Source organism: Cornus florida, unplaced genomic scaffold, assembly GCF_030987335.1.
Source record: "Cornus florida cultivar Cherokee Brave unplaced genomic scaffold, ASM3098733v1 CherokeeBrave_3.0.0_Hap2_Chr05, whole genome shotgun sequence".
NCBI classification, from domain to species: domain Eukaryota; kingdom Viridiplantae; phylum Streptophyta; class Magnoliopsida; order Cornales; family Cornaceae; genus Cornus; species Cornus florida.
This window is the reverse complement of record NW_026775575.1, coordinates 80,439,698-80,454,554: the sequence shown is the minus strand read 5'-3', so window position 1 is coordinate 80,454,554 and position 14,857 is coordinate 80,439,698. Positions and strand designations below refer to the sequence as shown.

The 14,857-nt window shown below is 33.7% G+C and overlaps 1 protein-coding gene across 1 annotated transcript; it reads left to right on the top strand.

The window, feature by feature from the left end:
* Window positions 1-7,206: 7,206 nt before the first annotated feature.
* On the top strand, window positions 7,207-14,855 carry LOC132307084 (U-box domain-containing protein 13-like). Its single transcript, XM_059804746.1, has 4 exons — window positions 7,207-7,697; window positions 9,383-9,499; window positions 9,867-10,337; window positions 13,322-14,855. The coding sequence occupies exons 1-4, from the start codon at window positions 7,428-7,430 to the stop codon at window positions 14,426-14,428; spliced, it is 1,965 nt and encodes a 654-aa protein (XP_059660729.1). The 5' UTR covers window positions 7,207-7,427; the 3' UTR covers window positions 14,429-14,855.
* Window positions 14,856-14,857: the final 2 nt, after the last annotated feature.

The following is a 14,857-nucleotide window of genomic DNA, read 5'->3' as shown; positions in this document are numbered from 1 at the left end:
AGGCTTGACTTTTGTAAATTTTATAATTATTTATATTTATAAAAATACTATGAATTGGGTTTAGACTAAGCTAATAGAAAGAGAAAGAGTAATACATAAGTTTATAGGAACAATAGTACTAATTTTTTTTTTTTTTCAGTTGAACATGAACTATTGCGCCGATTACTAATTCTGCCGCTAATTACTTCTTATGTTTGGAAGTTCGTATTAAAAAGTTGCAACATTCTTTCTCCTCTAATTATTAGTAATTCCTAACATTTAAAATCATTATTAAGTATGATGACATCATCCTCACGAAATCTTTAATTTCATAATTTTAATAATGGAGTAATAAAAATACAATTTGGGTAATGACAACTGGTTTGGACAATTAGAATCATTGCATGCCCGTCAAGCATGTGCCGCGATTTTCGTAAAAAGAGGGACCACCGATGATCGTACCTCTTCGTGGACTTTGTTAGATTCATCCACCCGCCTAGTTTAACGAATCATTTGTCTCCCTCTCAGTTGTTTTTCTTTTTAGCCAACATTTTTTACTCCATCTATTCCGCGCGGCTTTAAGCCGGGTCCAAGTGATTCATACACAAGACTAATATAAATATAAATATAAATTTTTATTTATATATTTAAAATTTTACCTAATTTATAATTTTTATATTAAAATTAAATTAGTTAAAAGAGAAAAAAAAATTATTTATGTATCTAAAATTTTAATTAGCTTATAATTTTTTTATTAAAATTGAATTAGTTAAAATATGAGGTTAAAATTAAAAATAAAGAGTTATCTCAGAGTATGTTAAATAAATTTTTTACTAAAGTTAAATAAGTGAGGGATGAAATTATTATATTATATGTAGTATTAGCATTTATTATAGTTTTGTTTTTATTTATAATATACTGTGACATGTATTTAATGCCTTAAAAAAAATGATTGGACATTATGATGTACATTTAGAATGTTGATTTCACGTTAATTTCACGACTACCATGGTATATGTATTCGTCTTATAATGTGTTTATAATTTTTTAATTATAAAAAAATATTCCCTCCTTCCATATTATTGCATTGTCCTTTCAAAAATTATAAAACTATTCTTTCAAGTTTAAATATATATATATATAATTAAGTTTGAAATTTTTTAAAATTTTAAGAGTCTTTTATGAAAAAATGTAAAATATGTTATTTAAATTTAATAAGTGAATCCGTATTTGAAAAAAAAAAAATCAATTATTAAGAAACGAAAGGAATAATTATTTCTTAAATTATTGATACACCACACGTGACAATGAGATGTCCAATACATATCCAATCTAAAAATCTTTAATAAGGTATTCCATACAAACACAACACGGCACTTTTGTAGAAATGTTGTGTGATTTGTGAAGATCTCTCCTACCAACTAGACCATCACTCCCTGGTCTTCTGTAGGCTACAGTATCCAAAGCCTATACAAGTGCCTATACATGTGCACGTGCTTGCATGGTTCTATCAAGGGCCACCTTTGTTGTACTATCTATATATATATATATATATATATATATGACTTATAGAGTGATGAGGCCACCATTCATATTGTCTGCATTGCATTAGAGACGATTTTGTCCTCCTTGAGTGAGAAGTGTTGTAGTATGTGATTGGATCTGAACCATCTTTTGTTTTAATTCAAACAGAAGGTGATCGGATCAGAACTATCTATGGTTCTCTAAATTGAACTTACAGATGTATCTGTGGAGAAAGAGCAAGGAACGGATTCAGCTTTTTTAAATGGAGTGAGTTAATTTTGGAATGGGTTAACATTACTATTTTTTTTTTTTTTTTTTTGAACTAGGCTTAAAGTAGTATGGTCAAAAAAAAATTTTTTTTTTTGGGTGGGCTGAAGCCCAGTTTCGCCCACCTTGGATCCGCCCTTAAGAAAGAGGGAAAAAAAAATTGGAAAAGAAAAAAGTGATATTAGCATTGTATATTTTTGTATCCTTGCACTTTACTTGATACTTGTAATTGAAAATGACAAAATTACCCTTTAAAGATGGAATGCGAAAAGAGGTAAAAAAAAAATAGTGATAAAAACTACTCCTATTTGGTATTATGTTTGATTCAGTTATTTGAGGTTAATTTTTAAGAACTTAAAAAATATTTTTCATAGCCCTTTTTAAAATTAACTTACGTAGAACGATTATATATGAAAATTATTAATTATAGTATTTTTAAAATTATTTTCTACCTTTCAATTATCTTGGAAACAAAAATATTTCAAAAACCTTCCTCTTTGGAGAGCAGACTAATACTATTACAATTAGGGACGGACCAGAAAAAAAATGAGGGGGCATTAATTGTGAAAGTTTCTAGAAATTTCAGCGGGGCAATGGTAATTTTTATTGGTATATATATCAAAATGAGAAAAATGGCAATGTATAATAGTAGTAAAAAAAAAATTCAATGGGAGTAATTGCCCCCAGTGAACCACTTTTAGAACAATGCCTGACTGATTACAGGTGAGATTTGAACTTAAATAATAAATGTATTTTGTGAAAGTTGATGTAAATTGGAGTTATAAATTATTTTAAAGTTCAAAGTGATTAAACAGATGAATTGATTCCTAGTTCTAAAAAATTAGGAAGTCCCAGTTACTTATAGCCAAGGGCTAGTATTGGTTCATATTATATATATATATATATCGGAAGTCCAAGCATGGTCCATTTGGGAATTAAATGAGGAGACAATGTCCAATTTGGTGTGGTACCCACTTATGTATTGAGCACTTCAATTTCGTCATCATGATTGTACATAGCCCCTGCATGTGTGCATGGTTTAGCACTTGGCACTGTTCAATTCGTCCTATTATGTATGTATATACATGTCTATATATATATATATTATAGGCAGTTATATACATACATTAATGTCATTGTGGTTTTGGTTCTTCAGCTTGACTGGCATGATTCGTCTTTGCCTGCGCAAAAGGATGAGAATACCACTTGCTTGGTTGTCAATTTGTGAATATTGTCAATTCTTTGCCAAAATTTTTCCACAAAGCGCAATCAATTTATTGCCTTTAAATGAAAAACAGTTGGACAGAATAGAATATTTCTTCCATTCACATTGAGGTTCCTTGTTTTTGTAGATAATTTTTTTTATGATTCGGTATTACGTTTGTCTGACCTATTCAGAGCTGTCACGGGTATGCGAGTGATGCATAATTATTTTCATATAGAAAGGGTAGCCGCCGATTTACCTCACGGTTGGATAGATAAATGTTTGGGTTTTTTAAATTATTTTTTAACAAGTTGCTGAATATCAAAAGCTTATTTCACATTCTTATAACGCATAAATAAATATAATTAGATATACATACCTCTATTCATGATATCAAACCTTGTTGAGATTAAATTTAATGTCCAGATCCTTTAACCACGAATTAATCTGCAACTGATCAACAGACAAAGGTAAAAACTGGTTTCTCTCTCTTCTCCTTTTGCACACAATAACATTTTATGTGTTGTATCAATAATCGTACATAATTGATAAAAATCTCAATTTTTTTTTTTATTTTTTATTTTAATGTCAAGTTATGATTGGCTAAGACCATATAGTAATTTCAGACCATATAATAATTTCTTTATATAGGTGTTTAAAAGCCTTAAATTGATTCGGCTCGAGTTTTAGTAGTCTGGCTGGCTCTCTTAGACTGAAGTGATCCTCTCCTAATTTTATTTTAAAAAATTTAATGCGATTGTGGTGTCCCAATCTTTAAATTGACTGAGAGGCTACGAAAAGGTCAAGCATGACTGCGATAGCAACCCTAAACAAACAATAAGAGTTAAATTAAAGTTGACCTCATGCCATAGTATAAGTTTTATCACTAATTCTTGCCCAAAATGGTGATTATATGATCTTGTATACTTTTGTCCACATGAACTGACATATACGAGTTTACTTTGCATGTGCTTCCTATGAATTTACTTTGTCATGCATGGTAAGTGTCAAAATAATTTGGGAGATGGTGATCTTGAGCAACAATAAGGTAAAGAAATTAATTATAAAAAATATTTATTATAATATGTCACTAAACAAAACACCTAAAATGTTTTTCACCTAACCTTTTTACAATTTTAGTGACAAAAACGCTTCTCTTATTCTAACATATAAAGCTAAATGGGCTATCCATCCGTCCATTGCGTGTAACATTTTAGTGAAAAATGTTGCACGTTGCTTCTGTCCATTTTATTTCGTCCCCAAACCCTTTAAGGCAAGATTAAAGGCAACTGCTGAATTATTTGGCTTGGAGTATTATATAAAAAAAAGATTTGGTGGTCCACTGTGTTGATATGGAAGAGATGAAGACTGAAGCTTAAAAAATATGGGTTTGTCGTAGGTTTTTTATGAGAACCGAAGTGGAATGTGCTTGTCACAATTATTTTGCATGCCTTTGACTTAATAATGGAAGAGGTAGTTTTCAGCCACCTATTTCTTTTCTTTAAGATAATGGGGGTGAAACTCATGTAGGCCCAAAGGTAGTATGATTGCATTTTTGTGATTAAAAAAAGAAAAAAAATTAAAATAAAATAAACAAACTTACTTTTGCAAGATAGACAGGGTTCAGAATTAGTAAATAAAAACTCTTGATAGCTTTCTCTAATTGTGTCATAAATTTTTAATAAAGTAATAATAGAAAGTTGGATAGTCCAAATTAATTTTATGCGAGTATGACGGATATTATGTCATCCCTTGTTTACATAAAGAAGTTAAACTTGTCCAATTTTCGAATTCTAGGTCATTATTTATTCTAATAACACAAATATGTATTAATGTATTATTCCATACCTTCAAGGTTTTTTTATTATTATTATTTTTTTTTTTGTGTATAAGGCAAGAAGGATTATTAAGTTAGTTTAATAGATACAGAGAGTCGAAACTTAGCACTCCAAAATTCACCGAAAACACTAACCTACTAAACTATCGAAGCATCTGCCCGACTTCCAAGTTCAGTAGAATTAGTACCACCAAAAATTAACTTTCCCAATTACACCCTTAGGCCTTAGGTCTCCGTTGACATAATTGAAAAATATCATCTTTTCGAGTTAAAGTGAGATTTTTATTTTTATAAATAAGTGAACAATGACATTACCCCTAAATGAGGGTCTTTCAATAATGTACTTACGCTTAATAATTATTAAAAATATATATATTCTTTTCTGTTCATTTGATAAAAAAAATAAAATAAAAAAATAGGAGACAGACATCAACTCTCCCTCTTACATCTATTAGCACATAAATTTCACTACTTATCTGTTCAGAATTACAGCTTTCAATTTGGCTCCAACATTATCATCTTTGGCTTCTAGGACTATTCTTAGACAAATGCCTAAATATTTACAAATTATACAAAACTCTATACTCTTATATAATCTTCTTTTATCAGGCAATTTCTACAATCTTATGCTGCATTTGGGGTGCATAAATGGAATGGAATGAAAATGAAAATGAAATGGAATGGAATAGTCATTCACAATCTATTGTTTGGTTACAAATATAAAATGTGAAGTAATAGAATAATAATAATCATTATAGTATTTGGTTGTACCAATTTAAAATTTAGAATGTAAAGAATTTAAATTAAATTTTTGAAAATACCATCTTAGTGACAAATAAATTAAATTAACAAAATAATATTCTTCTATAAATTTTCAAAAGGGAATAGTGGTGGAGGTGGAAAGCGATAGTAGTATAGGTGGTGGTGTTGGAAGGCTGCGGCGGTGGCAATGGTGGAAGGCAGTGGATGGTAATGGTGTTGGTGGAAGGCATTGGTAGTAGTAGAAGTAATGGTGGAAGGCGTCAACGGGGTAGGCGATGATGGTGGAAGGCAATGGCGGTAGCAGTGGTGTGGTGGTGGTGGAATGCGACAGTGATGTAAGTGGTGGTGGTGGGAAGCATTGAAGGTGACAGTAGCAATGGCAATGGTGGTGGTGGTGAAAGGCTGTGCCAGTAAAAGGCAGTGGAGGCGGCAGTAGTGTGGTGGTGGTGGTGGAAGGTGACAGTATTAGGTGGTGATGGCGGCGGCGGCGGCGGTGGTGGTGGTGGTGGAAGATAATAAAGATTGCGTTGCTAGAATGTGGTGGTAATGGTGAAAGTTGGTGGTGGAAGTTAGTGGCGGCGGTAGCGGTGTAGTGGCTGAAGGCAACAACAATAATGGCGGCGACAGTGAAGGCGGTGAAAGGCAATGGAGGTGACAATGGTGAAAGGCGGCGACAGTTGTGATGGAAGGTGGTGATGCTGGTTTTCTTAGAACACGAGAGTTTTTGGGAATTTGTTATTTTTTTTAAAAAAAATTATATATTATTTGAGAATGAAATGGTTATTTCATAAGTTTAGTCATGAAATGAATTTTCATTCTAATGTAATGACCATTCTCACTTTAAATTACAAACGAAACAAATAAATGACTAGAATGGGCATTTCATTCTATTTTTGTACACCAAATGCATTAATGCAACATTATACTATTCAATAATATCTCAAACAACATTCTACATTATCTAAACAATTATGAAAAACTCTATAACTCAACTCTCCACGTAAAAAAGAAGAAGAAAAGAAGCAATGCAAAATCCTCCTCCGCAATTACATGTTGTTTGCATTGCACAACCCTCTAAACTAGCCGTGTCATAAAGGTTTAAAAAAAAATCGTTAGAAATGATAAAACCGGAACGAACCAAATCGTATGGTTCAGTTTGCTTTTATAATCTATTTAGATCTGTTCGATTCTAATTCTAAAAATTAAACAATAATTACTTACGATTCAATTCTAGTTTGGAGTTCAAAATAACATACCTGAATCGTAGTAAGAAATATATATATATACTCCGTATATTATATTGTCTAACGCACTTGTTTAATTTTTATTGGTAAGGAAAATTATTTATCATACACCACAATACATAGAAACATCAGATTTTCTATTTTTGAAGTATATATACATATATAATATAATATACTCCGTATTTCAAAAGTGTATAACCAAATCGAACTAAACCAATCACTGCAGTCGGTTCCATTGTTGTTCGGTTCCAAATTTCCAATACTTTAGAACTACTTGAATCGGATCAAACCACAACGCGCGTGACACAACGCAACAATTAAACCCATGTTAAATCTAACCATGGTTAAGCTCACTCCTCGCAAGCAGCGGCGCAGGAAAAGTCTCTCTGCTCACACTCGTGACCCTTCTCTCTGTAAAAAAAAAAAAAGGGTTCCTGCCAGTGGACTCGCGAGTCCCACAACACTATTCTCTCTCATGGAGACGACTTCGGGCTGCGACTGGTCGCCTAATATCCGCCAGATTTAGCAGAAGCTCTCCATCTCCTTCACCAAAATTCGGAAAACTTTGGATTTGCCTCACTACACGCAGTTAGATCTCTGACCTAAAGCCATGGAAGACGAGAGAGGAGCTCTAATCCAGAAGCTAATCGACATCGTCAATGAAATATCAACAATCTCAGACTATCGGTGTACGGTCAAAAAGCAGTACTGTAATCTAGCGAGGAGATTGAAGCTGTTGACTCCAATGTTGGAAGAGATTAGAGATAGCAAGGATTTAGTTCCTGAAGAGTCCTTCAAAGCTTTGACCTCTTTGAAGGAGGCTTTGGAATCCGCTAGAGACTTGCTCAGGTTCGGAAGTGAAGGAAGCAAGATTTACCTGGTGAGGTTTTCGATTCTCGCGTGCTATACATACATTTGTGATCTTTTGTTGATTAATTTGATTTTACAGTGAATTGTTTCATGATCTGATGAATCGTTCGATTTGGATCTGTTTCTTGTACTAGTTGGTAATACGTTGAAAATGCGCCATCTTGCTTGCTGGGACAAAATTGGGAAACAGAAGAAAAGATTAAGAATATTTTATCTTTTGCTGTTAAAATTTGCGGAAAATTAAAGAATTTGTGTAGTTAAGTTAGGTTCAGTTGAGTGGACCATTTTTTTGTTTTGCTGTTCCTACTTCAAATAAGTATTAATATAGTTTTAATTCATTTCACTTTCCTATATTTTCTCAGCAAATGAAAGCAGATGGGGTTTAGGATGTATAGTTGGAACTGTTTATGTTCTTTTTTCTGTTCTGATTATCTTCAGAATCCATTATTCAATTGGTTTTTCTGTTTGAAATATCTGTCATCAAATGAAGATTAAAGCTTATGTAAACATCCGTTCAAGATTGAGACAGAGAAGTGTAATCAACTAAAATAAATTCCCCTTAGAGTTCATAGAAGATCATTTTGGATTTAATCTTTTTGGGACAGTCTTATTACTATTGAGATAGATTTGAGCTTTTTTTTATCTCGAGTCTTAGAGTTAGTTACAGGAGTGGCCCTATAAATTATGAACTCTGAATTATTGACCTTTTGTCTGTATCTGTTACCCTTATTTTGATTATAGCTAGATATATTTACAGGTGTTGATTATGGTAATTTTGCCAGATTTGTACTATTGTGGTGGCTCTAGGTGCAGACGCAAAAGCAGTTTAATGCAAGTTCTAGTAGAGTAATATATGTGAAAACATTGCAGTTTAATGCAAGTTCTAGTAGGGTAATATATGTGAAAACATAAAATGGCATACTATTTAGGGGTTTAACAGCATTATAAGGGCATGTATGAATTGTAACATGTTTTTATTTTGCACGGGTTATAGAAATATTGGAACTATTTCATAAACATTGTTCACAATTCTAGAGAATTCCAAAAGGGGAATGATTTGATAAAACTCTAGGCTTTTGCAAAGATATCTAAAGATAGAAATTTTTAGATATTATCATGTGAGAAATTTGTTGTAAAATAAATGACAAATAAATTGTAGACTTTATTGTAACAATTAAAAAAATCTAGAGAAATTATGGAGGTGAAACTGGTCTATTTTTAGCTCATCTATGACCACGAGTCAATTTTGAATTCGAATATGAGAGCAAATATGCTTGTAAGTGTTAGAGGATTTGTTTTATTTTTGAAGGGCAATATTGCACTTTCCCTTCTTTAGTTAGTTAGCCCTCTTTAATGCATATTTTATCCTTTGTTATTGTATTATTCTATAATTATCAATTGGGGGAATATACGAAATACAATTTCTCTTCTCTCTCTTCTATTCTCAGTTTGTTTACCATAAGAAAGTGAGGAAATGTAAGTTGAAAATATAGAATTATTCGAAATAATTTTGGAATTGATCAAAGTTGAATAACTATGTTGTGACATATGAAATACTTGAGGTGACATGAGGCCTCTAAGCATTGTGTTCAATTTTTGGAAGCTCAACATTAAATATATTTTATAGTTGAGATTTAAGTATTTGTTTAGTATTTTATCTCTCTAAATTAAACTAGTTCTGGACATTACTTTCAGGTCCTAGAAAGGGATCAAATTATGAATAGATTCCAAGAAGTCACAACCCACTTGGAACAAGCTTTGGGTGGAGTTTCCTATGAAAAACTTGACATATCAGACGAAGTTAAGGAACAGGTATAATTCATTCTTTAAATTTTCTGCTGACATATTTTGAATAAGTGATAAGATAAGAGTATGCATCAAATTCATTTTCTTTCTATACTTGATACGTCATGTTAATTCATTCAAAGATACAAGGCGGGATGATTCCTTGGGAACCTTAATTGTTATAAAGATGCATGAATTGCTCCTTAATTAGGTTACAAACTGTCTCTTTTGATGATTTCAAATTTGGAAATAACTCGAAATCCAAGGACCTAAAGATCTGAAAATAATATTCCTTTCCTATATGTAGTTGTTAAATAGTTTTGAGTGCATCCTAAAAGCAGAAAAGGTTATCTTTTAATTCTTCTTCCCTTTCTGTTACTCGTTGCATATCCAGGTTGAGCTTGTTCTTTCTCAGTTCAGAAGAGCTAAAGGGAGGGTAGATGCACCTGATGTTGAGCTATATGAAGATTTGCTAACCCTTTACCTTTACAACAAGATCAATGATTCAGCTGTAGATCCAGACTATCCAGTTCTCTTAAGGAGATTGGCTGAAAAGTTACAATTAAAGGGTATAACTGACCTCACCCAAGAATCACTAGCTTTACATGAGATGGTTTTATCCGTAGGTGGAGATCCAGGGGAAAGAATAGAGAAGATGTCAATGCTACTGAAAAGAATTAAAGATTTTATGCTGACAGAGATTTTGGACATGGATCCTCCTACAACTGAGAAGTCTATTCCTTCAGGTTGTGCTGGAGAAGCATCCATGGAAGGAATTCACAAGTCACCGGTTATACCGGATGATTTTCGCTGTCCAATATCCCTCGAGTTGATGACGGATCCCGTCATTGTATCAACAGGGCAGGTATCACGTTTGGAATTCTTGCTGTTTGATTACTCAATTCCAATGCATCATAATCTATTTTTCTTTTCCTTTCTGTCATTAGCTGCTTATTCAAAACATCTTTTTGTACCAAAAGAAATAAGAAAAAGGCGTCATATGTATCCTATATAAAAAGTCAAGTCTAAAAGATTTCTTACAAATTTCCCAATTTATAACATGTATTACTATCTTATCTGCAATTAATTGTACTTTGATAATTAAAATCAATTACTAAAACACTTACTAATTTCAATGGTTCTCAGTCAAATGATTAATAAATAAACCTTTTCCTTTTTTGGCTTTTCTTATGCATAAGTTTAAATTATAATTTTTTACAATTTTGGTTGTTTGGATTAGATTTCTTACAAATTTCACAAACAGTCTGTGTGTGTGTGTGCGTGTATTTGTGTTCATTTACATATTTGTTTATCTTTTTTCAATATTATTAGGTCTAAAGTTTCTGACTCAATTTGTACATTTTCATCAAAAAATTGGAAGTATGGTTAATTAGACGTCTTCTTTAAATTAAGGGTAAATTACACTGACGTCCCCCGAGGTTTGGACAAGTTACACATGGATGGACCAATCAGTATTATTACTTTGACTTCCCCTAAGCCTGTTCGCGGGCAACTGGGGGATAAATTTGAGTGTGAAAATTCAGTATTACCTTTATATTATAATAAATATATAATATTACAAATATCTGGTAAACTAAAAACACTTTTATGCCCTTAAATATTTTAAGGGATTCAAGAATTACAAACGTATTCAATAATCTCTCTCTACTTTTCTAACATGCACCGTCTTCTCTCTACTCCCTCTCTCTTCACCATCCACCATGACTACCTCTGTTCTCTCTCCTATCAATGGCTGACAACCATCATGTGTCCCAAGAGATTCATCATCAAATCAGGCCAGCTCCCTCTCTCCTTCCCCATCTTCTATTTCTTCAGTTCGCCATTGGGTAGTTGATTTCTCCCTTCTCTACTCTCAGTTCCGAACTACTAGAGATCTCCGCCCAACTCTTCTCTTTCCTCACTCAACCCAATCGGGGATTTTTAGATTTTCTATTATATTTTGGTTTTTGTCCAATCAATTGATCAACGATAGCACAACTCAAAAATTAGGGTTTCATATCTCGTAAAACTATATTTTTTTTTTTGTTGTTGAAAGGAAGGCATAATTGTGGCCTTTTTCTATTAGGTATGTGGGGATGCAATGAGATTTGTTGATTTATATATATATATATGTATATATTAGATTTTGTGGTACATTAATGTGTTTAAATTTTTTTATTTTTTATTTTTTTTGTTCTGAGTTTATTTTGATTTTTTTTTTTTTTTTTTGGGTGTTCTGAGTTTTGTTTGTTAATAGAAGTCTTGTGTTGGAGACTTGAATACATCTATAAATTTTGTGGCATGTTAATGGGTTTTAGTTTTTCCTTTTGGGTGCTCTGGGTTTTCTTAATGGAAGTCTTCTGCTGGATACTTGAATATATTTGTATGTGTGTGTATATATATATTTTGGGTGTTCAGAAGTTTGTTTGTTATGGTATGTTAATGGGTTTGTTTGTTTGTTTTGTTTGTTTTTGTTTTTGTTTTTGTTTTTGTTTTTTTGTCATTGGTTTAGAGCTACCCAGTAAGGAAAAAAAATCAAGAGGTCAAACAAATGCAGACGTGGCGGTAGGTGGTGCTGGTTGTAGGCAGTGGCGGTGAGAACATAGAAACAGGAGGAACTTTTACTGGGTCTTTCAACGAAAAACTTAATTAAATGAAATTAGTAAGAAAATTTTCAATTAAAATATTTGACAGTAAAATTAAAATATTTTGTGTAATATAATTAGTAGTGTCATTACAACCCAATATAAGCATAATTTTTTTTATTAAAATATTTTATTTAATATAATTAAGAGATATATACTTATAGAGGCTGTAATATACATCAAGGGCTTGTACTAGTGGACTTTTTGTCATTTCATGGCAACACTTAAGATTAATATTGTCTTTTCATACAAGGGAAGGGCAATATGGCCATTTTTAAAATTTTTGTTAACAGTCATGCCGGACTGATAACAACAGGGGTGTCGTTGAACACACACCCCAAACCTCAGGGGAAATCAAAGTAATAAACGCCAAACAGTCCATCTATGTGTAAATTGCCCAAACCTCAGTGGATGTCAGTGTAGTGTAATAAACCCTTAAATTGATTCAGTATGTGTAAATTACCCAAACCTCAGGGAGGTCAGTGTAATAAACCCTTAAATTGATTCTGTTTATAAAGATATCATTCATATTTAATATCGATACAGTGAAGGTGCCCTAAATTTGATGTTAAATCTAAAAATTTGTTTTGCTTCATGCAAACTAGTGAAACCAATGATCTCTTGTTAAAATTGAAGTTATTCCGGATGATGAATTTTAACAGTGTAGTTTATCCCTTCTTTCTTAGTGTCAAATTAATAAATTAATTTACAACTACTTTTTATTCTCATATATAGTTTTTATTTTTTTCATCACTAAACTCTTTTTTCCTACCCAAAAGAGAAACTTTTTTCTGGATTGCTAGTTAATAATTAAATTCCCAGAAAATAGTGTCAAGAGGGAAACTAATTCATTTGTAAATTATGATTTAAGTGTGAATAAGCTACAGCGCTTTTTTACATCCATTCTTATTTAATAGATTTCATTTTCCCCAATAGATATGTACGTGTGTATATTTTATATTAGGTGATTGTCCTGAGGAATCAAGTAGTTGAGGAATTGAAGTTAGGTGGTCCCTCATGTGAGACTGCATGGGCTAGAAATTAATCTTAAAGATGACCCTTGTCACCAAGTTTATTAGTTGCTCAACCAGGCTGAAAACTTTTAAATCAGATTGTGGTAGAAAAGGAAGAATAAGAAAACCATCTCGAACAGCATGAATTCCAATATTGCTCTCTAACAGGTCCCATTTTTTCTTTGTTGTAGACCTATGAGCGTTCCTGCATCGAGAAATGGTTGGAGGCAGGGCATGGCACTTGTCCAAAGACACAACAAACCCTCACTAGCACTGCCCTCACACCCAACTATGTTTTACGTAGCCTCATAGCCCAGTGGTGCGAGGCAAATGGGGTTGAACCACCAAAACGACCCAGCCCTCGGCCCAGGAAGATATCTGCATGCTCACCTGCTGAACGTAAAAAGATAGAATCTCTCCTTTGTAAGCTTACATCTGGCAACCCCGAAGATCAGCGATCTGCTGCAGGGGAAATACGCCTTCTTGCCAAGCGCAATGCTGATAATCGTGTGGCCATTGCTGAAGTTGGTGCCATCCCTCTTCTTGTTGGCCTCCTTTCAACACCTGATTCCCGCACTCAAGAGCATGCTGTCACAGCGCTTCTTAATCTTTCCATATGTGAGGATAACAAAGGAAGCATCATGTCGGCAGTGCCTGGTATAGTCCAGGTGCTCAAGAAGGGAAGCATGGAAGCAAGGGAAAATGCAGCGGCCACCCTATTTAGCCTGTCAGTTGTGGATGAAAATAAGGTTACTATTGGTTCTATAGGAGCAATCCCGCCACTTGTGACACTGCTTAGTGAAGGTACTCAAAGGGGTAAGAAGGATGCTGCAACAGCACTCTTCAACTTGTGCATATACCAAGGGAACAAGGGAAAGGCAGTGAGGGCTGGAGTTGTGCCCACGCTGATGCGGCTGGTGACAGAACCTCATGGTGGGATGGTGGATGAGGCCCTAGCCATACTAGCGATACTGTCTAGCCATCATGAAGGGAAGGCAGCCATCGGAGCTGCAGAAGCAGTGCCATTTTTGGTAGAGGTTATTGGGACTGGGTCTCCACGGAACAAAGAGAATGCAGCTGCAGTTTTGGTGCACCTTTGTGGTGGAGACCAACATCATATGGTAGAGGCTCAGGAACTGGGAGTGATGGGTCCACTGGTGGATTTAGCACAAAATGGCACGGAAAGGGGCAAGCGGAAGGCTGCACAGTTGCTTGAACGTATGAATAGATTTGTCGAGCAGCAGAAGCTAGCACAGGCCCAAGCTGAGACTCAAGTTCAGACTCAGAGTCACAACTAGCAGTCACGGCCACCATCCTCGGCAAATACTGTTGTTGGTTGATAACTTGTGTTCTCATTACTCTTGCCTTGGTTTCTTCTTCGTTTTTTTTTTGTTTTTTTTTTTTTTGCCTCCTCCTTTCCCTTAAGAGGGGGGGGGGGGGGGGGGGGGGGTTCGTCGATGAAAAAGGGGCAGGTGGAAGATGATCTGCCCCATCTCTTAATTTACTCATTTGTTTCGTTGGGTTGAAAATTGTTGTACATCACAAATACTGTTGAAAAGAAGCGCATCAAAAGGGAAAAGAAGAGCAGAAAGATACAACCTGACATGTATGTTAAAGTGTACCCATTGTAACATGTAAAACTGTAATCATCCTCGGTTTCTATCGAAGGAGATATTTTTATCCATCAATGAAACTGCTGCTTATTTTTATAGCAAGCACATTAAATC